At 38.6% G+C, this 22103-nt stretch overlaps 1 protein-coding gene across 1 annotated transcript; it reads left to right on the forward strand.

The window, feature by feature from the left end:
- Positions 1-18997: 18997 nt before the first annotated feature.
- On the forward strand, positions 18998-21040 carry LOC130934178 (uncharacterized). The gene has a single exon (XM_057863767.1). It carries the CDS (start codon positions 18998-19000, stop codon positions 21038-21040), a length of 2043 nt encoding a protein of 680 aa, XP_057719750.1.
- The last annotated feature ends 1063 nt before the right edge of the window (positions 21041-22103 follow it).

Consider the following 22103-nt stretch of genomic DNA (forward strand, 5'->3'; position numbering starts at 1 on the left):
CTGGCATACAGACAATGCAGTCAGCCAAAATAAGGTCTTACTCCGAATTGATCACACTCTCGGCACTCTTGTGGAAAAAACTGAGGATCTCTCAGCACAAATAGGCTCCATGGCAGAACAGGTTGCTGATCTCAAAAATCGGCTATCTACACAAGCTTTTCAACTTGACCAAGAACTCAAGACCTATATTGACAGTAGGTACTTTGGTCCAGAATTCCACAAGAAAAATAGAGAATTAGAGCAAGTCAAAGCTCAACTTCGCCAAATTGAGATGGACAAAAATAAAGCAATAATACCTCAAGCACTGGCTATAGACCCATTATCCATGTATCCTAAACCATATCCTTCATATTCACCTGTTTTGTTTCCCCCAACATATTCACCACCAGAAACTCCAGATTATGACTCCATTTTCAAATCCACTTATCATTTAGCCAGACAAGCAAACACTAAAAAATCCATCTCTCCCCAAGGACGAAGTCATTCATCACAGTCTCAATCCTTTCATCAACCCAAGCCTCATCCTTCTTGGAAACCAGGGAATTTTTTCAGAGAAAAAAACGTTCTTGCAAGAGATAAAGGCATCAAAGAAGGGTCGCCTGCTCCAGGACGATCAATTAATATGATCTCCTTAGATAATGAGGCACATAGCACAGAGACAAATGAAGAATCTGAAGAGGTGACTACTGAAACCTGTGAAGAAACAGATGATTGGTCTGAAGAAGACTACAAAGCAGATCTTTCAGCAATAGCCATGGTTAATCCTGTGGAAGAAGAAGAAGAGGAAGGAGTAACTTCTGAAAGAGATGAACCAATGGCTTCATCTAGCCATACACAGACAGGATCCTTTGAAGTTAAAACTTCTAACAAATGGTTCACCTTTGATGACATTCAACCAGCAAGGTACAGAGAAAGGTTAAATGAATTCAGTGCTTGGATTGAAACCACCATGGCCAATCCAAACCTTACAAGCAGCCAAGTCCTTGCAGACTTCATAAATCGGATGACTGGCAACCTCCGAGAATGGGTGAATAACCTGTCTGAGTATGAAAGACTCCAACTCATCAATGGTACTGCTTCGCAGTTCCTAGGAATAATACACCAAGAATTCTTGGGAGACATTACAATCATTCAGAAGAGGAATTCTCAAGAATACTTTGAAATGAAATGTTGCTCACTCAACAGAAAAGACTTGGAGAAACACTACAAGAAGATGGATGCTAAATATTATCCTCTTGGAGGAAATAATAATCCGCCACTTAAACAAGTCTTTATCGCATCCTTGCCAGATGAACTCCAGCCAGAGCTACACCGAATGATGATGGCTCTTCGCAAAGAAGTGGCAACCACTACCATTGGAGAAATATACCAATTGGCTCTAGCCGCTCTTGACAAATTGTGTGAACAGCAGCAAATGTTCAAACAGCTCAGCAAGAATTCGAGCAAACTCAAAGGAGCATGCAGCAAATCCTATTTGAAGATCAAATGCAAGGAGCCAAGCACATGTGAATGCAAGACCAAGAAAAAGACCCATTGGCAAACGCCTACCAAGGCATTCCACCAAAGGGTTTTTAGAAGGGGAAGGAAGAAGCAAAAGTACCGTTATTTCAAGAGAAGGAAACCTCAGACTAGGTCAAACAGATGTTTCATCTGTGGAAAACAAGGACATTTTGCTAAGTCATGCCCTCACAAGACAAAAAAGGAGATAAAAATGCTTCAGTCCTTAATGGAAGCAGCTTCCATTGAAGATGGGGAAGACCTTGAATCAGTACTTGAAGAACAAGAAGTTAAAGATGGAGAAACTGAATATGTTTTCCAAGACTCTGATTCAGAAGAAGACTTTCCACCAAGAAGGTCAATCTTTTCTATATCTTCCTTGGCGCCACCGATAGCCTCCATTACCACAAAGATTCCTAAAGGATCAAATTTCCCAGAAGAAGAACTTGGATACCTTGGATCCTTAGGAATGAAGCAAATTGATAGTACTCCTCGTCCCCATTTTGATCTAAAGGTCAAGACATCCATCTATGACAAACCCACAAAGGCTGTTGCATTGCTAGATACTGGATCTTGCGCCACTGTCTTAAGACCACATGTTTTGCCAAAAGAAATGTGGGTACCTATTTCGAAGACATTCACAGCAGCCAACAGTGAAATCTTCACCATCAATCTTATTTCCAAACAGCCCATTGGATTGGAGATATTTGCATGCCAGATCACTTGGCTCAGAGTATTGGGAAGCTACCTCCCAGACAAAGATGTTTTGTTTGGATTTGATGCATTCTTCAAGACCCATGGAATGCATATCAAACCTACCGGCCTAACTTATAAAGGACAGTTTTTGCCTTTTCTAGGGATGCAAAGCATTCTTGAAATTCAAGAAGCTCCAGAAGAATACAGGGAGATCCAGCAACTACTTATCAGTGCTTGCTGCGATAGTCATGACCAATTCAACCACCCTGCACCTTTGTGGAAAAATCCAGAATTCTATGTCCGTCTCCCTTTCAAAAAGAATGAAGACATCAACCCAACAAAAGCCACGCATTCAGGAATGAACCCTGAAGATCTAAAAATGGCAAAGGCTGAATATGCAGCTCTTCTTGTTCAAGGACTCATTGAACCAACCAAATCCAATTGGGCATGTCAAGCATTCTATGTTGAAAAAAGGGCTGAGCAGAACAGGGGGAAGAAGAGGCTTGTTATTGATTATAAGCCACTTAATGTCTTCTTACAAGATGACAAGTTTCCCTTACCAAAAATCTCAGTTACTACACAAAGGTTAAGTGGAGCAAAAATATTCAGCAAGTTCGATCTAAAAGCGGGTTTTTGGCAAATTGGGCTCCACCCTGAGGATAGATACAAGACAGCATTCTGTATCCCTGAAGCCCAATATCAATGGACAGTAATGCCATTTGGACTCAAAGTAGCCCCGTCTCTTTTCCAAAAAGCCATGACAAAAATCTTTGAGCCCATATTACACTCCACACTTATTTACATTGATGATATATTACTGTTCTCAAAAGACAATGAAGCCCACAAGACGCTTCTGGCCCAATTCACTCAAATCATCAAGGATCAGGGAATCATGCTATCAGCAAAAAGAGTTCAATTGCCAAGAAAAGAATCGAATTTCTTGGAATGGTTTTTGAAGATGGGTTTTTTCAACCAGGAGAACACATTGCCAAAGGGCTAATCAACTTCCCTGATGAGGACATGACAGTCAAACAAGTCCAACAATTCTTGGAATCGTCAACTACATCAGAGACTTTATCCCAGATGTGACTAAACACACCAGCCAGCTGTCAAAACTCTTGCAAAAGAAGCCCCCACCATGGGGACCAGAGCAAACAACAGCTGTCAAAAACCTGAAGAAGATAGCACAGGACCCCCCTCCTTTAAAGATTCCCAGCACAGGAAAAAGAATATTGCAGACAGATGCTAGTGATGAATTTTGGGGAGCCGTGCTACTTGAAGAGATTGATGGAACAAGACACTATTGTGCACATGCCAGCGGGAAGTTCAAAGAATCTGAAAAACATTACCATGCCACCTACAAAGAGATTCTTGCTGTCAAAAGAGGGATAGAAAAATTCAATTTCCACCTCAGTTCTTATCATTTCACTGTGGAAATGGATAACACCTCTTTCCCATCAATGCTGGACATCAAGAAAAAGATCTTACCAGACTCTCAACTCTTGCGATGGAAAGATTGGTTCTCCCGCTATAAATTCGAAGTGAAACACATCAAAGGTCACCAAAACACACTAGCTGATTATTTATCCAGACCAACCAAAGAGTCACCTCCCAAACCAACAGAACCACCTCTCAAACCAATCCATTATATTTACACCATGAGTACACATAATCCTATATACACCATTCCATTCCCTGATTGTCCACTGCTCGATAACCCATACAGAAGGAAACTTGGTCCTTTTCCCTTCAAAGCAAAACCCCAGACAGGTTTTCAGATAGCCTGTCTAGCCAGGCAAACTTTGTTCTATTGGCTACATCAGCTCCTCATTATAACCCAAATCAGTCCAAATCCAAGGTACTTTGACATGGATACCCCTTTTTGCACCATACCAATAATCCAAGGACCTATACCAGAAGAGATGATGTGGTATATCTGGGCTCTGTCTTCCCTATATCCATGTGCTATCATAATACCACTATTCCCTGTATATCACATCCTGTGTAACCGCACTGAAGCCCAGTCTCACCTAGTCCGGTTATTCACTATGTATGCACCACTTGGGGCATGGAGAGGGATGTTATATAACATGATTGAGCAACACCAATTATGGGATAAACCCTCCAAGACAAAGCGGAAATTCTGTTGCTTTGTCACCCTTCAGAGAGATTATTTCACAGAATGTAGAGCACATACTACAAATGCACACACCATGAACAAAGTTGATATTGTCGGGTATTCTACCATATGGCCTACTGATGAAAAGACAGTCTTAAATGCCTTGGCTAAATACCTTTGCAAACTTTGGCAGCCTGGACTATGTAGAAAAAGAGATGTAATTGAGGGACTTCCGTTCCGATCAGATGTTCCCCCAATAACCCTCCAGGAGTTTCAGTCCAGATTCATAACTTCAGGAATAATCAATCAATTTGGACAATACTCTTTTTATGCTCCAAGAGACCAGCCCAGCACGTCAACACATGTTCCAAACAGAAATTCTGAAGAAGATCTGAATTCTGAAGATCTAGGTGGAAGAGTGTATGCTTTACCACCAAGCCCAACCAGAGTTGATGCAGGAATAGGCGATGATGTTGAAGGCCCAAAATCAGACCCATACGACCCATACCTGCAAGATGCCCAAGATCCAAATGAAGGAAACACTGAAGACCCGTTTCTCTACCTACAAGACCCGGATACGGATTTAGAGACCGTCAATCTAGCTTCTGATTCATCCTTTTCAGATGGAGATGGGACCCTTCCAGAAGATTATTTCAAACCGTCCCTTTACTAAAGCAGTGGCCCCACTATGTATAATTATTGAGTGTGCTAAAATAAAGTGACTTTTGTCACATGTCTCAGAAAAGCTAGAAAGAAGATAAGGCTTATCCTTATCCTCCAGTTGTCATTGTAAGATAGGTTTGCTTAGATTTCATGATAAGGCTTATCCTTATCCTCCAGTTGTCATTGTAAGATAGGTTTGTTCAGATTTCGTGAGATATCACTTCTATCTAGAGACCTCTATAAAAGGAGGTGCTCATCCCCATTTGTAAGCAGACTTGAATGAACATTGTAATATATCCACTTTTCCTACCTTAAAAAAAATGTTCTAAAATTCTCGTTCTCTCTCTGAAAGCTTAGCTAGTGTTATTTCCTTCTTCCTCAATCCAGTGCCATAAAAGTATGCTCTGAGCTTGCCTCTAAAAGAGGATCCTGCTCATCAGAAAATGGCATGGAAAGGATCCATGAGAATTTCTCATAGTGGAAAAGGGACTCAATGTTATAATGCAAAGTTTTGCTCGGACCCTTTGATCTCACTCGTCTTCATGGTTATAAAGAGTGATTGGGATAAGCAAACAATGTATTGTTTCATTGTCCTCCCGAAGTACTGGAGATTCACCCCTATGGTATCAGAGCCAAACTCTTATAAGAGGAAGAAGAAGGTACTACTAGTGAAAGCAAGTAGGAGAGAATCACTAGCCATGAATTCTACAGACTCATCAAGCTCCTCACAACCCATACATCACTCTACCTCTCTGAGTATAGACCGATTACCCACTAGCTTAAAGAAAACCCTTGGCAATAAAATTGACCAACTAGTAGAATTTACTCATGTTCCAGAAGACTCCCGAACTCCAGCCACTGAATATCCTCTCATAAGTCCATATTCTTTCTACCAAAGGCAAAAGAAATCAACTCTCACTTCCATCCGCCATCTCATCCACAGAAACCCTTCTCCTCCTCCTAAAGAAGTCATCCAGTCTTCACACATGCAACAGTGTGGTCTAAAAGCCACTACTGCTGAACAGTACATAACCTTGGAGATTCCTCCAGAACTCATCCAAAGTTATCTGAACCAGGGCTACACTCATGTACATCTAGGAGCAGTTAGGCTGATTCTCACTCTTCATGGGAGAAGATCCCTTCCTGTAACAGCCAAAGTTGCTCTTTTAGATACCACCTTCAAAGAATACCAGCATGCATTAATAGGAGCGTTAGTAACCACACTCTCAAATGGGAGTGTCATTCTTACTATAGCCCCTAATTTCACCATGAGACTCTCAGATCCAACGATATGCCAGAGACTGAAAATTCAGATACAGCTGGTTGGAGTAATTCAAGACTCAAATGCTGAACAAGCCACCCTGCATCATCAAGTTCTCTATAGAGTTCAAGATCATGCTCTTGATCTCAATCTCCCAAACACTACAGGAGAAGCATTATTCATGTTCATAGATAATGCAAGAGGACCAGCAATCGTAAACATTCCAAGAATGATCACCACTGATGAACTCTCTTCTATTATTCCATTGGAATGGATTACTGATTATGAAAAAGCTTTTCCGAAAGAACAGATGGATGTTCATACTACAACACCACCAACTATTACTCATAATAGTGATGGAACGGTGACCACTGTTTTTCAGAAACCCGGAATAACCAAACAAACCTCACTGCGAGGACCATCTTTCAGAAGAATTAACATGATCTCTCCTGTTCAGGTGCAAACAACGGCATGGAGAGGAATGTTATATAACATGATTGAGCAACACCAATTATGTTATATAACATCCCTCTCCATGCCCCAAGTGGTGCATACATAGTGAAAGCAAGTCTTTTCTGTTGAGTGAGCAACATTTACTAATATTTTAATAAATATGAAGAGATAAATGTTACTAAATATCTATAATATAGTAGTGTTTTAATAAAATGTTATTTTTAAGAGTAGATTTTATCACTTTAAGTAATATTTTTTAAAAAAAATCTTTAATAAAGAGATTGGAAAGGAGGGTATTTTGGAGAAATTAAGGAATAAGTACTAACTAGGAACAACAATAATCACTTTTATAATTTTTTTAAATAGTATTACTATATGATCAAATATTTTGATTACCTAGATCTAACTAAATTGGTCAATAATTACGAATAATTTATCTAAATAAAATAAATTGAATCTAATATTACTAATTTTATCTTAAATTAATTTTTCTTATATATATATATATATATATATATTATATGTGAATTGTGTAAAATATATTTGTATCATATTTTAATGTAAAACTCATATATTTTGGTGTATAAATTTTGATTAAAGAGCAAAGATAGCAGTAAATAATTTATATTTTTTCTTTTATTTAATAGCTGTTCGTTAGGACCTCAAAAGTATTGGTGATTATGTTAATATTTTTGCAATGAAGGTTTGATTATAATGCTTTCATGTAATGATTTAGCTGATTGTCACTTGTTTTTTAATTTTTTTTATATGACAACATATATCATATTCATCTATCATCATATAGGTAGGTTTGAGAAGAATGAAGATGGTAGCTGAAAATATAGCGGTGAGTTAGTGAGTAATATTGAGAGGGTACTTGTTGATACATGTAATCTATTCCTGACTGAAGGTTTGTTTCTAAATTTAGGTTATATTGAGTATAATGAGAAATACTGGTTGGAGTTAGGGATAAATTTAACTAATAAAGGATTAAGGGTACTGAGAAGGGATTCTGATGTAGTTAAGATGTGTTATGCTACCTTAAAGAATGAAAATAGGATCTACCTATATTTTGAGCATTCATTAATGTCAAACCAGAATATATTGATCAAGTTCTAGTTTCTGATAATACAAATGAGATTGGTGCAACAAATATAGGGCCAGATAATGAAAAAGTAAAGAGACCTCCTACAATAGATGTATAGTTGAATATATAATATGTTGTAGATTGTTGCATACTGCTTGAGACTATCTTGTCTTTGTAGGTGGGGCACAATTCTAAAACATGTGAGGAGAAGAAGAATTATGTCGCAACAAAGTAAACTGCAGCAACACAGCAAGTAGTTCAAACATATCAATCATAGGGAGGACAAATCCAACAACTAGAAGGTGTAGTTATGCCACCCATAGATTTAGATGACCTTTCAGACTCAAAGCAAGAGAAATTTTGGGAGAAAATAATAGATGTAGTAGAAAATGAGCTCACACAAGGTCACCCACAATCTAAAGTTGATGATGAGGTAATACATCACTCAAATCTTGTTTCTTCCATATAATTTCACATGTAGTAATTAGATTCACTTTATTGCAGCAAAATGTCACCATACCTAAAGCAACAAATCATGGTACAGAAAAGAGAGTAATTAAATCCAATCTTGTAAGGAGAGCAGCTAGATTTGCCAGCACTACTACACATCCTTCAAATGTGTCATTTTCTCCACCATAATTTGCTATTGCTACTAATGCATCTACTAGCAAGGAAAAAAAATTAGGGCAAACATGCCTATAACGAGGTTTCCGATAGTCTAGCTTCATGTGAGATCCATAGTTCTAAGTCTAGCAATACCTCCAAAGTCCAACTCATCATTTAAGCATCCACAAATTAGATTTATTATCAAAACTGTAGCTACTACTATTGATTTAGGAGTCCAAACATCACAAGAACCTCAATAGTGTCAAAAGAGACTATGAGTAGATCAAGTAAAACAAGCACTTCTAAATTTTCTTCTAAATTTTCTTAGTTCATGTTACATTAGTCAAAAAACAAAAATATCAAGAGATAAATTTATTCTGCTTTACTAATCATGTTGATATTTATTTTGGATGATTATGTGCTTTTGTTGAATACCTTTTAATATTTTAAAATTTCGTATTAAGACTTCTGTTTTAGGCTTTTTAGTTTGGTTATTTTTTTATTAGATATTATTATTATTTGCTCATCAAAACTATATAAGAAAAAATCAGTAAAAATGATTTATTTTCGTATTAGCACAATCTGTGTTAATTATAATGTTGTGCACTTATGCATAAAACGATACTTTTGATGTTAATGCTATGGTCTTACCAAATTTGATATCCTAGTATTTCATTATAGTTATCCTGTTTAGTGATTATCAATTTCCAATTAGTTGTACTTAGGTCCAGTTTGGGCAAATAGTTTAATTAAATTTATTTTGATAAAATAGTTTAAACAATAAATGATTATATTAAAAATAGCTTATAAATAAGTTATTTTGTGTTTGGATTTTTAGTTCTAAAAGTGCTTATTTTATAGAAATGTGATAAAAAGTAGTAGTATTATGAGAAAAATCATTTTTTTAACTTCTCTATAAGCTCCCAGTTTGGGTAACCAACTTAATTAGGCTCCTTTTGATAAAATAACTTAAATAATAAATGACTCTGTTAAAAGTAACTTATAAATAAGTTATTTTGTGTTTGGATTTTTAACTCTAAAAGTACTTATTTTATAGAAATGTGATGAAAAGTAGAAGTATTATGAGAGAAGTCATTTTTTTAACTTCTCTATAAGCTCTAAATAGCTTTTTAGAAAGTTGCAATTTGATTTTGAAAATTGCACCAGACATTAATACTACTACTTTTCATAAGTCAAAAGTTAAAAAAAGTTACTTCTAAAGTTTTTCAAATAGGCCCTAAATAGCTTCTTAAAAAGCTACAATTTGATTTTGAAAATTGTACCAGGTATTAATACTACTACTTTTCATAAGTCAAAAGTTAAAAAAAGTTACTTTTAAAACTTCTCAAACAGATCCTTAATCTCCTTTTATGCTTTTTGTTAACAATGCAATTGAGTTTAATGTACAAATCTATTTCATTTACCGCTAAATAAATAGCCACAACAAAATCAACTTATCTTTTAAATAATAATGATACATTACATTTATTAAAACATCCTATCCTACCACTAACCTTGTGTCCTTGTCCTACTTAACCAAACAAATTAAACTTATAATCAAATACAGTACAAGTCCATACATAATGATGTAGGGAAACAATTCAACTCTCTTTATATGCTTCATTATCATCATTTGATCTTCATGTAGTATCTCAATCTGAACACTACTGTTATATTTTTCTTTCAAACTTCCACTTGCATTAATTACCGATGTGCTATTCGCAAATCATTCTTGTACACCAACTACATCTTCATTAGTTTTATCCATTCACTGAAAGTAATAACTCTCAGCGTTCTTTTTCTGCCTAATACAAAAGCCAACCATAAAAATTCGATTCTCAATAATGGGGATCAAATGAAGCAGTAAATTCATACATACTTTTAAAAGAGGACACCTAAAAAACTATCTTCTCGAATTTGTGATAGATCTCCATCTAACTCAGACAATATTGGGCCATCAGAACCAAGCCTAGAGGAGAATTCAGCAAATGATAAGGAACAAGGGGCTGGGCTAGCAAGAGAAAAAGAGCCCAGAATGAGTAGGAATAGGAGAGCTCCCACTTGGATGGGGACTATGTGTCTAAGTGAGAGTGTGAACCAGAGAATTATTTCCCTGCTGAGGTGGAGAAGTTAGTTAGAGAGTGTGAAAGAGTATATAGTGGAGAGAGTCTTTCTCACATGTTACGTAGAAAAGAATTAAGACGTGAGTCTTGGAGGAGTTTTCCCTTACTCGAAAAGGGGCTACACCTGAACATCTGTTACCATTCAATAACAAACTCTCTTCTTCTTCTATTTCTATCCTATGCATTCTTCTACTGTTTCATTATATGCAAATTCAGGTGTAACAATTGGTGCTTTCGTTGAGAGAGGATGGTGAATTCCAATGAACTCCGTCACCAACATGAATTGGCCGCATTACAGAGAAGCCATGTGGAGATTGCTAGTCAAGTTTCCTCCACAAACGATCGCATGGACGGTCTAGAAGGGTCTTTGCGTGAGATCCGTGGGATGCTAAAGGACGCTCTGAAATTAAAGAAGGTAGCGGGTGACTCCGAGGACGAGGAGTTGCAACACTCTTCATTCAGCCGCACCGCTCAACCGATTTTCCAAGGGAGACGAGGAACGAAGGTAGAGCTCGCAAGCTTTGATGGTGAGAAAGTGGAAGAGTGAGTGTTCAAGGCGCGAGAATACTTTGAGTGGTTTGATGTGCCTGTAGACATGAGGATCCGAATGATCTCCTTCCATCTCACTGGAGCAGCTTATTTGTGGTACCGCTGGGGGTCAACAACCACATTTCGTACACTTGGGAGGGTTTTTTGGATGCGCTGCTAGAGTGATTTGGACAGCACCAGTTTTACGATCCCAAAGCCGCTCTTAAAGAACTGAAACAAACCAGCACCGTTGCAGAGTATTAAAGCCAATTCGAAGAGCTCACAAACCAGGTAACCGGGTTAAGCGAAGAATGGTTAATTTTCTTGTTTGTAGCTGGTCTCCAGGATTATTTGAAATGTGAATTGTTGTTAGCCAAACCCACTTCTTATGTTACTACAGTCTCATTAGTAAAACTACATGAGCAAAAACATGCTACTATCTCATTTCACAAACCCCTTGCTAATATCCCAAAACCAAGTCACCCAATCACTCATTCCCTTTCTACTAACAACCGTAACCTTCTGCTCAAACCCAGCCCTTCCCCTATGCCTCTGCAATCCTCTCATATCACCCATTCTAATCAGAAAATAACCACGACCAACCCACCTTTTAAGAAACTATCGACAGCAGAAATTAAAGCAAAGCGGGACAAAGGTTTATGCTATTATTGTAAAGACAAATGGGCACCTGGCCATAGGTGTAAAACCTCTTGCTACCTGTTAATTGGAGACGAAGAAATGCAAGAAATACTTAAAGAACCGGAGCCAGCAGTGGTGCAAACACCTGATGAGGCGAATTCGGTGGAGGTAACTACAGTGCAGCCTGAGATCAGTTTTAATGCCATGGTGGGACAATACCAACCCACAACCTTTCGCTTGAAAGGGACATACCAAGGGAATGCTGTGATGGTGCTAATTGATAGGGGAAGTTCTCACAATTTTGTGAAAACAAGCGTGGCTGAGAAGTTGAAGTTCCCAATTAAACAAACTAATCCATTGCAAGTGCTGGTGGGTAATGGAGATGTTATTGGGTGTAAAGCTTCATGCGAAAATCTTCCTCTTGTGATGCAAGGCTATCAATTCAATATCAGTACATTTGTGTTGGATTTACAGGGTGCAGACATTGTTTTAGGGGTGCAGTGGCTGATGTGTTTAGGCTTTGTGACCACTCACTATGGGTTATTGACCATGGAGTTTGAAGTTGATGGGCGACAGATTAAGTTGCAAGGGGATCGCTTACTCCAAAGCGAGGCCATCAGCAACCGCATGCTGCAGAAAATGATGAGTGCAGCAGCAGTAACGACCCTTTATCATCTCAAGCTAGTAGAACCTGAAAAGGAAGCTCCAACACCTATTGTGGCTGAAGTACAAGAGATCCTTGAGGAGTATGCTCAGGTGTTTGATGAACCAACTCAACTACCTCCTCACCGCACCATTGATCACACAATTAACTTGGCGCCGGGTTCCCAGCCGGTTAGTGTAAGACCTTACCGCTACCCTCACTTTCAAAAGGAAGAGATTGAGCGTTTGGTGGCCAAGATGTTAGACTCCAGAGTAATTAGAGAGAGCCAGAGTGCATTCTCTAGCCTAGTTCTATTAGTGAAGAAGAAAGATGGCAGCTGGCGCTTTTGCGTTGACTATCGTGCCCTTAACTCCAGAACCATCCGCGACAATTTTCCTATCCCCACTATTGACGAGATATTAGATGAATTGTTCGGAGAAGAGTATTTCTCCAAGATCGACTTACGATCGGGATACCACCAGATCCGGATGAGTGAATCCTCCATTCCCATGACAGCTTTTCGCACGCATCAAGGACACTATGAGTTTGTAGTGATGCCATTTGGCCTCACCAATGCCCCATCTACATTTCAGGCCGCCATGAACAAAGTCTTTCAACCCTATCTCCGAAAGTTTATTGCTGTTTTTTTCGATGATATCCTCATCTACAGCAAAACCCGTGAGGAGCACCTAGACCACCTTCGACTCACATTGGCCCTTTTGGCTAAACACCAACTATTTGCTAAGCGCTCTAAGTGTCTTTTCGGCCAAAATCAGGTGGATTAATTGGGACACATTGTGTGTGTGGAAGGGGTCAAGGTGGACCCATCTAAGATTGAGGCAATCCAAACATGGCCGAGACCTTCAACGTTGAAACAGCTGAGGGGTTTTTAGGACTTACGGGATACTACCGTCGATTTGTTGCTATGTATGCCCAAGTTGCTCACCCCTTGACTGAGCTTCTCAAAAAGAACAATTTTCATTGGGGGACAGAAGCGGAGCAAGCCTTTCATCACCTCAAGTCTGCAATGATGCAAACACCTATCTTGGCGCTACCAGATTTTTCGCAATAATTCACGGTAGAGACCGATGCATCTCATCGAGGTATTGGGGCGGTGCTGTCCCAAAAGGGCCACCCAATTGCCTATTTTAGTAAGAAGTTAACCATAAAGATGACTCTTGCATCTGCGTACATCCGAGAGCTCTATGCAATCACCCAAGCTGTAGCTAAATGGCGCCACTATCTTTTGGGTAGGAAGTTCATTATTAAAACAGACCATCAAGGGCTGCGTGAGCTATTGACCCAGGTGGTGCTAACCCCTGACCAGCAATACTACCTTGCAAAATTATTAGGATACGAGTTCGAGATTGAGTACCGAGCGGGCCGCCTTAACCAGGCAGCGGATGCTCTTTCCAGGCATCCTGTTATACAGTCTCAAGGGGTACTCCAAAGCTTCTCAACGGTCCAATCCTCCCTCTTATAGTCTCTTAAGGAGGCTAATGAAACTTGTGACAAGATGCAGGAAATTCACAAGCAATTCAGGGATGGCAAACTCAGCTCAGATTATACAGAGATAGATGGCGTAATGATGTATCGCGGGAAAGTATGGGTTCCCGATTTCGGGGGGTTGCGAGAGCTACTCTTACAGGAACTTCATGCTTCGGTTTGAGGAGGTCATGGTGGCATCCTTAAGACCTACAAATCCTTAGCGGATCTCTTCTTTTGGCCAGGGATGAGAACTGATGTCCATCTTTGTTGAACAATGTACAGATTGTCAACTCACTAAGTATGTGACTGCCAAACCCCAAGGGCTGCTATAGCCTCTTCCGATACCAGAGAGACCGTGGGTAGAAATCTCTCTTGATTTCATTGTTCAGCTTCCCAAATCTGCCGGATTCACTGCGATTTTGGTGGTGGTAGACCGTTTCAGTAAAGTGGGACATTTCTCGGCCCTAAAACCAGGATTTACAGCAAGAGAGGCTGCTCGGGTTTTTATTAATTCAATGGTTAAACTTCATGGCTTCCCTATGACAATGGTATCCGACCGCGATCCTATTTTCCTTAGTAAATTCTGGAAGAGCTTGTTTGAATTTAGTGGCACTAAATTGCATTATAGCACGGCCTACCATCCTCAGAGTGATGGCCAAACTGAGGTGGTGAACAGGACTTTGGAACAGTACCTTCGTGTTTTCACCCATTCCTACCCACAAAATTGGTCTTGTTATTTGTCCTGGGCAGAGCTATGTTACAATAGTTCCTATCATTCCTCCCTGGAAATGTCACCTCATGAGGCTCTCTATGGGTTTTCGATGCGTACCCTACCTGGTTATCAACCCGGGATGACTACGGTTATTGCTGTGGATAAATTTTTGCGGGTCAGAGAGGCTTTGGATAGAGAGTTGCATTTTTCACTGCAACAGGCTCAGGAAAAGATGAAAAAACAAGCAGATTTGCATCGCCGTGAATGGCAGTTTCAGGTGGGGATTGGGTCCTTCTTAAGATACACCCTTACCGGCAGCGTTCCCTCACACACAACTCATACAACAAACTGCAGAAGCGTTTTTATGGGCCCTATCAGGTTACTCAGAGAGTGGGAGAAGTGGCATACCGTTTGCGTTTGCCCCCTTCATGTGCCTTACATCCCGTCTTTCATATTTCTGTGCTGAAGCCATTCCATGGGGAGCCACCCCTCACCATTCCTGCATCTCCCGAGCTACCTCCGTCCTTGCAGCCACGGCCATTGGCAATCTTAGGTCGCCGCTCTATTTCAGCTCCGGAGGAGAATCGAATTCAAGTATTGGTAGATTGGGAAGGAGCCACTAAAGATGAGACAACTTGGGAGTTTCTCGATGACTTGTTGAAGTTGTTCCCTGAAGTTGACCTTGAGGACAAGGTCGTGTTGGAGGGAGGGATAGTTGATAGATCTCCATCTAACTCAGACAATATTGGGCCATCAGAACCAAGCCTAGAGAAGAATTCAGCAAATGATGAGGAACAAGGGGCTGGGCTAGCAAGAGAAAAAGAGCCCAGAATGAGTAGGAATAGGAGAGCTCCCACTTGGATGGGGGACTATGTGTCTAAGTGAGAGTGTGAACCAGAGAATTATTCCCCTGCTGAGGTGGAGAAGTTAGTTAGAGAGTGTGAAAGAGTATATAGTGGAGAGAGTCTTTCTCACATGTTACGCAGAAAAGAATTAAGACGTGAGTCTTGGAGGAGTTTTTCCTTACTCGAAAAGGGGCTACACCTGAACATCTGTTACCATTCAATAACAAACTCTCTTCTTCTTCTATTTCTATCCTGTGCATTCTTCTACTGTTTCATTATATGCAAATTCAGGTGTAACAATTTGTCATCGTCTTCAACTTTATGCCACTACCTGAAGACGGCAAAAGCACGTTCTATCGTAGGACTTGTTTTTATGTTCTTTGAACCCTTTTTGTAGCTACCATTTTTTATTGAATGACTCTTCCGATTTGAGATGGACATTCCTCTACTTTAACCATGCATGATAATAAAGAATCGCCTTAAAATTTTAATTTTGGGTGAAATCAAAGAAAATGTGGAATCTCATATTCAAATCCCTAAAAAAAACATTTTCTATTGTTATGTTGGATTTTTATTTGCCACATCACCAAACTCGATTTAGTATAAAAAAAAAATTTTTCACAATAGCATTTTTAAATATTTTGAGGATGTAATTGTCGTTAACAAAAATTGAAGATATCATTATTAGCATTTTAAAAAATCGAGAACATAATTAATAATTTATTCATAAATTTAATTTAGTCAACCAATATTTTTATTGTTTAATATTTGAATATATTATTTTTATAAAAATAATATAATTTATTTATCAAATATCTTTGGAATATTAGTCAAATTTTTAAATTGAAAAACAACATTATTAGTTTTAAATTAATATACTATCTACTTAATATAATGAGATAAAAATACAGAAGATAACTTCTTTTTGTAAGTTATCTTTTAGTGATTCTTAATGTACTAATAATTAAAACTCGTAATAATAAATAATAAATTAAAAAATATTAAAAAGTTATTAAAATTTATTGTTTTTTGATATTATTTAATTATTAATATTTAAAAATATAAAAATAAAATATGTTATTAAATTATTAAATTAAATAAAATAAATTAAAAAATGAATTAATAATTAAATAATAATAAATAATAATAATTTTTAATATTTTTTAATTTTTTTTAATAAATTATTAAATAAATTTGAAATAGACGTGATACCATTCTCTTTTTTCTGAAGGTCTACAAAAGGGCACAAGTCCCAAGTTCCGAATCTCACTTGTAACGTAAAGAATATTCCGGGGAGATTCTACTATGCTGAAGCCATTTTCTTTCTTTACATGCGGAAGACACATGGGGAGGTTGCTAGGATGACACGCATGGAGAGAGAAACCAAGGAAAAGCTAATTCTCTGCTGTGCAGCAGAATATGGGTCCCACATAGCTTTATTAGTCAGTTAATTACCCAGGTGTTTATGATTATAAGGTTGGGTTAACTAAAGTGTTAATTTTTTTTGTAATTAATGTTGGGGATTCAAGAGGACTAACATGTTTGGGTTTAGCAAAAAAAAACCTTAGTCTTATTACTAAGAGTGGATTGTAAGACCACAAAAAAAAAAGGATTGAATTGGATTGACAAAAAAAAAGGAGGTATGTTTATCATGTTACAAAATTTTTTGTTTTGCTGAAAAGCCTTAAATAAAAATTTAAACATTTAAAAATTTAAAAAATTTAACCTAAAAATAAAAATTTTAAACATTTTTTCTGTAACAATTACAATATTTACATCACACCAGTATATTCTATAACTATGACAAATGTTGGCAGGTTGATTTAAAATTTTGTTTACATAAAAGATGAAAAAATAGAAGGAAATAAAAAGATGACCACCTAAAACTTGGGAAAAAAAATTCGGTTTTTAATGTCTTAATGGAAAAAAGAAAAAACCGGTCTCAGGAACAAGATAACTATCATTATTTATTATTTTTGTTCATCTTTCATAAATATAATAAAAAATTATATTTTAAAATATTTGCTTCGTACTATTCATCTTACATGTATAACATTGACATGAGACTCTTTTCTATGACACATTATTCTAATAGACTGTTTGCAAAAAAAATTTAAATTATTGAACAAAAACATTTAATACCATATTTATTATTTCTGTTATAGGCCATACTATGTATATTAATAATTTTTACTAATTACTTAATTTTATGATTATTTATTTTCATAACCTTTGTATTTTTATTTTTATTTATTTTTATAATCTTGCTATTTTTACTTTTTTTCCCTCATTTATGTTTCTTATTTTTATTTGTATTTTCATTCACTTATCTATGTTAATTAAAATTATTAACAATTTAAAAAAATAAAAATTATAAATGTAGTGATAAAAAAGTTGAGTAATAAAATAACTGGGAATACCGTATTCTTTACGTTACAAGTAAATAAAGGTAATTATTATTGACAATTAATTTTTAAGAAATGCTCTTTAATTTCATAAAAAAAATTAACACTTCATTTTGAATTCAAAAATTATATTATCACTATCTTTTATCTTGCCAACAAATATGGTCACAACTTTAAGTATTAAATTACATATTTTTATAGGTTTTTTATTTATGACATTTTTATTTAAGGCTTTTCAGCAAAACAAAAAATTTTGTAACATGATAAACATACCTCCTTTTTTTGTCAATCCAATTCAATCCTTTTTTTTGTGGTTTTACAATCCACTCTTAGTAATAAGACTAACGTTTTTTTTGCTAAACCCAAACATGTTAGTCCTCTTGAATTCTCAATATTAGTTACAAAAAAAATTAACACTTTAGTTAACCCAACCTTATAATCATAAACACCTGGATAAGTAATGTGCCTCTGCAGTACCCGAGGGATTAGTCATTGGGCTTCCGGCCTGATGGATACCCTGGTGCAAACCAAAAAAAAAAGTAACTGACTAATAAAGCTATGTGAGACCCATATTCTGCTGCACAGCAGCGAGTTAGCTTTTCCTTGGTTTCTCTCTCCATGCGTGTCATCCTAGCAGCCTCCCCATGTGTCTTCAGTATGTAAAGAAAGAAAATAGCTTCAGCATAGTAGAATCTCCCTTGTTTCCGTGAAGAAACAGTAATACGCGTCTTGGATTTGGAGGATATATTAAAAAACGTTGGTGACTCTGCTCTCTGCTGCTGGAGATGATGGTGCTAAATAAAATACCCAAGCCTCTCCATAATTCTAAATCTTGTTTAATTTTCTGATTTTTTTCCCTAGTTAATAGGGCAAAGTACGTAAATAAATAAATTGATTAAATCCCTTACTCAAATATACAAAACTCATATTTCTTATCTGATTGTGCAATTTGACATTTTTATGTAAACCGTGGGAAGCTATCACGGTTTACAATTTTAACATAAACTGTGGCAACCTACCACGGTTTATGAATTGTGTGATTTGTGTATAAACCGTGGCAAGCTACCACGGTTTATGAAGGGAGAATGTTTAACATAAACCGTGGCAAGCTCCCACGGTTTATGAAGGAAAAAATTTGATAGTAAACCCTTGTAGGTTACAACGGTTTAGGAACACCAAAATTCTATATATATGTGGGTGACATTCTACTTGCACAAAAGATCATTCTCACAATGGCAAGTGAGGAGGAGAGTGTTCTTGCCTTAGTGCGTTGCTCTGGGAAAATTAAAAAAAGCAAAAGCCATGGTGTGAAGTTCACAGACAAAGAACCATTGAGTGTGTTCATCAGTTCGTCAAGCACTTTGTCAGATCTAAAGAATAGCATCTTGCAGAAGCTTGGCGTCTTTGGTACGAAGTGGGTGAAGAAGCTATTCTACAAGATTCCCATCGCAGTTGTCTCGACGGGTGTTCAGTATGATACCTTTGTGCTAGTGGCTGATGAAGATATTAGGGTTCTGTTCCATTGTGTTAGGAGTTTTCCAGAGATCCGAATTCACGAGTTGTTTGCGAAGTTGGAGGTTGGTGTCGATAGTTCTGGGGCATCAGCTCCATTTCATAGCTCGACTGCCGCGGGAGGTGCGTCTATTTCGATGCCTGCGGTCAGACCGTATCTTCCGCCGGTGGGTTCCCCTACGTTCGCGGCTGATTTAGAGCGAACGGTGGTTGTTGGTTCTGTACAGTTGGAGAATGAAGGAATATTTGAGCAGGCTGATGTCGTTGGCACCGGTGGTGGCCAGTTACCTTATATGGAAGGTTTTGGTGAACCTGATAGAGTAGAGAATGCAATGTGTGACGATGACTCTGACCAGGAGCCTGTCGATATCATCGGGGACAGCGACGACGACACAGGTGCCAATCCACATGCGCAGCATGGGCCTTCAAGTTCTGCTTCTCAACAGTACCCTCCACACTTCTCCACACTAAACTTGGAGGTTCTTGGTCAACAGGAGGACGGTGGTAACACGGTCGGGGGCTCTTCTACAGAATTTCAGATTGGGCAATCTTTCCAGAATAAAGATGAGGCTGTGCTGAGTGTGAAGGACTATAGCATCCGACGAGGTGTTGAGTACAGAGTCATCGAATCAGATCATCTGAAGTATCATGGAAAATGCAAGCAATTCAGCAAGGGTTGTACTTGGTTGATTCGCGTTGCGCTGCGTGCACGAAATGGCACTTGGGAGGTTAGGAGGTACAACGGGCCACACACATGCTTGGCAACCTCTATTTCCAGTGATCACCGTCAGCTGGATAACCACGTTATCTGTGCGAGGATTCTTCCGTTGGTTAGGGCAGATGCTGCATTTACGGTAAAGGTACTGCAACAAGCTACAGAAGCCGATTATGGTTTCAGGCCTAGTTACAGGAAGGTTTGGATGTCGAAGCAGAAGGCAGTGGCACAAATATATGGAGATTGGGAAGAGTCGTACGCGGAGTTGCCACGTTGGATGCTAGGAGTACAGTCAACAATGGCCGGAACAATAACCGTGTTGAAGACCTCTCCTGTTCGGCTTCGTGGTGAGGTTGATGAGTCGACGGTGTACTTTCACCGATTATTCTGGACATTCCCACCCTGTATCGAGGCATTCCGTCATTGCAAGCCCCTTGTCAGTATTGACGGTACCCACTTGTATGGCAAGTATGGAGGGACACTGCTGTTGGCGATTGCGCAGGATGGGAACTCCAACATCCTCCCCATTGCATTCGCCCTTGTGGAAGGAGAAAATGCAGAGTCGTGGTCATTCTTCTTGTCCAACCTACGAGAGCATGTGACTCCTCAGAAGGGTATCCTTGTGATCTCTGACAGGCATAACGGGATCAAGGCAGCGCTTGAGGCACCTGAGACTGGGTGGCTGCCGCCTCGTACATTCCGAGCGTACTGTATTCGGCATGTGGCAGCGAATTTTGCCCTAACTTTCAAAGGTAAAGATTCAAGGAGGATGTTAGTGAATGCTGCCTACGCAAAGACTGAAGCAGAGTTTTATTACTGGTTTGACATCATGCGCACTGAGAATCCAGCAATGTGTGAATGGGCCAATCGAATGGAGTACGACAAATGGACCCAACATGAGGATAGTGGTAGACGGTTCGGGCACATGACAACCAACATCAGTGAATGTGTGAACTCGGTGCTAAAGAGAACTCGAAACCTCCCGGTCACATCGTTGGTTCAGTCAACTTACGGGAGGCTTGCTCAGCTTTTTGTGGTACGGGGATGAACAGCAGAGGCACAACTCGGATCTGGTAATGAATTTTGCTAGGCATTGGCCAAGACAATTGATCGGAATCTAAGAGACTCAAGGTGCTTCACTGTCACGTTATACGACAGGCATCAATCGGAGTACACCATGGCCGAGACAACACCAACCGGGCGCTTCTCGCTGGGTAGCTATAGAGTTTCTCTTAAAGATCACAGATGCAACTGTGGCCACTTTCAGGCGCTGCATTATCCTTGTTGCCACGCCATTGCATGTTGCGCCTACTCCCGCCTTAATTGGGCGTCATATGTTCACGAGATCTATCGTATGCGTGAAGTTTTCAACGTTTACAAGCAGGGTTTTGTTCCGCCTATCCCGGAAGGCCTATGGCCTCCATATGCTGGGTCAACCATCATTCCTGATCCTAACATGAGGCGTACAAAGGAAGGTCGTCCAAGGGCAACCAGGATCCGTGGTAGTATGGATCAGTCTCTGGAGAACCAGCCAAAGCGTTGTGGGCTATGCCGTCAGGCTGGGCATACGCGGAGGAACTGTGACCAGCGAAGACATACTACCGGGGGGGATGTGTAGATCTCATTACCTTGTTGTTTTAGTTGTTTTATTAACTGTTCAGTTGAGTTATGTATGGTTGGTTAAGTCTATGAATGTCACTATGTTGATTTTCTGCATTAATTTCATATGAATAAAATCCGTTTATTTTAGATGTTTTGATTGCATCAATGTGGTATCATTTAGACTGCGCATGATAACTGTGACGGAAATAATGTATATCTTAGAATCTCAAACCGCTTAAACTATCAAATACATAGCAGATAACAAATCATTTAAACTATCAAATTTTTTCCTTCATAAACCGTGGGAGCTTGTCACAGTTTATGTTAAACATTCTCCCTTCATAAACCGTGGTAGGTTGCCTCGGTTTATGTTAAAATTGTAAACCGTGGTAGCTTCCCACGGTTTACATAGAAGTGTCAAATTGCACAATCAGGTAAAGAATATCAGTTTTGTGTATTTGGATAAAGGGTTTGATCAATTTATTTATTTACGTACTTTGCCCTAGTTA

This window comes from Arachis stenosperma, chromosome 1, assembly GCF_014773155.1.
Source record: "Arachis stenosperma cultivar V10309 chromosome 1, arast.V10309.gnm1.PFL2, whole genome shotgun sequence".
NCBI lineage: Eukaryota > Viridiplantae > Streptophyta > Magnoliopsida > Fabales > Fabaceae > Arachis > Arachis stenosperma.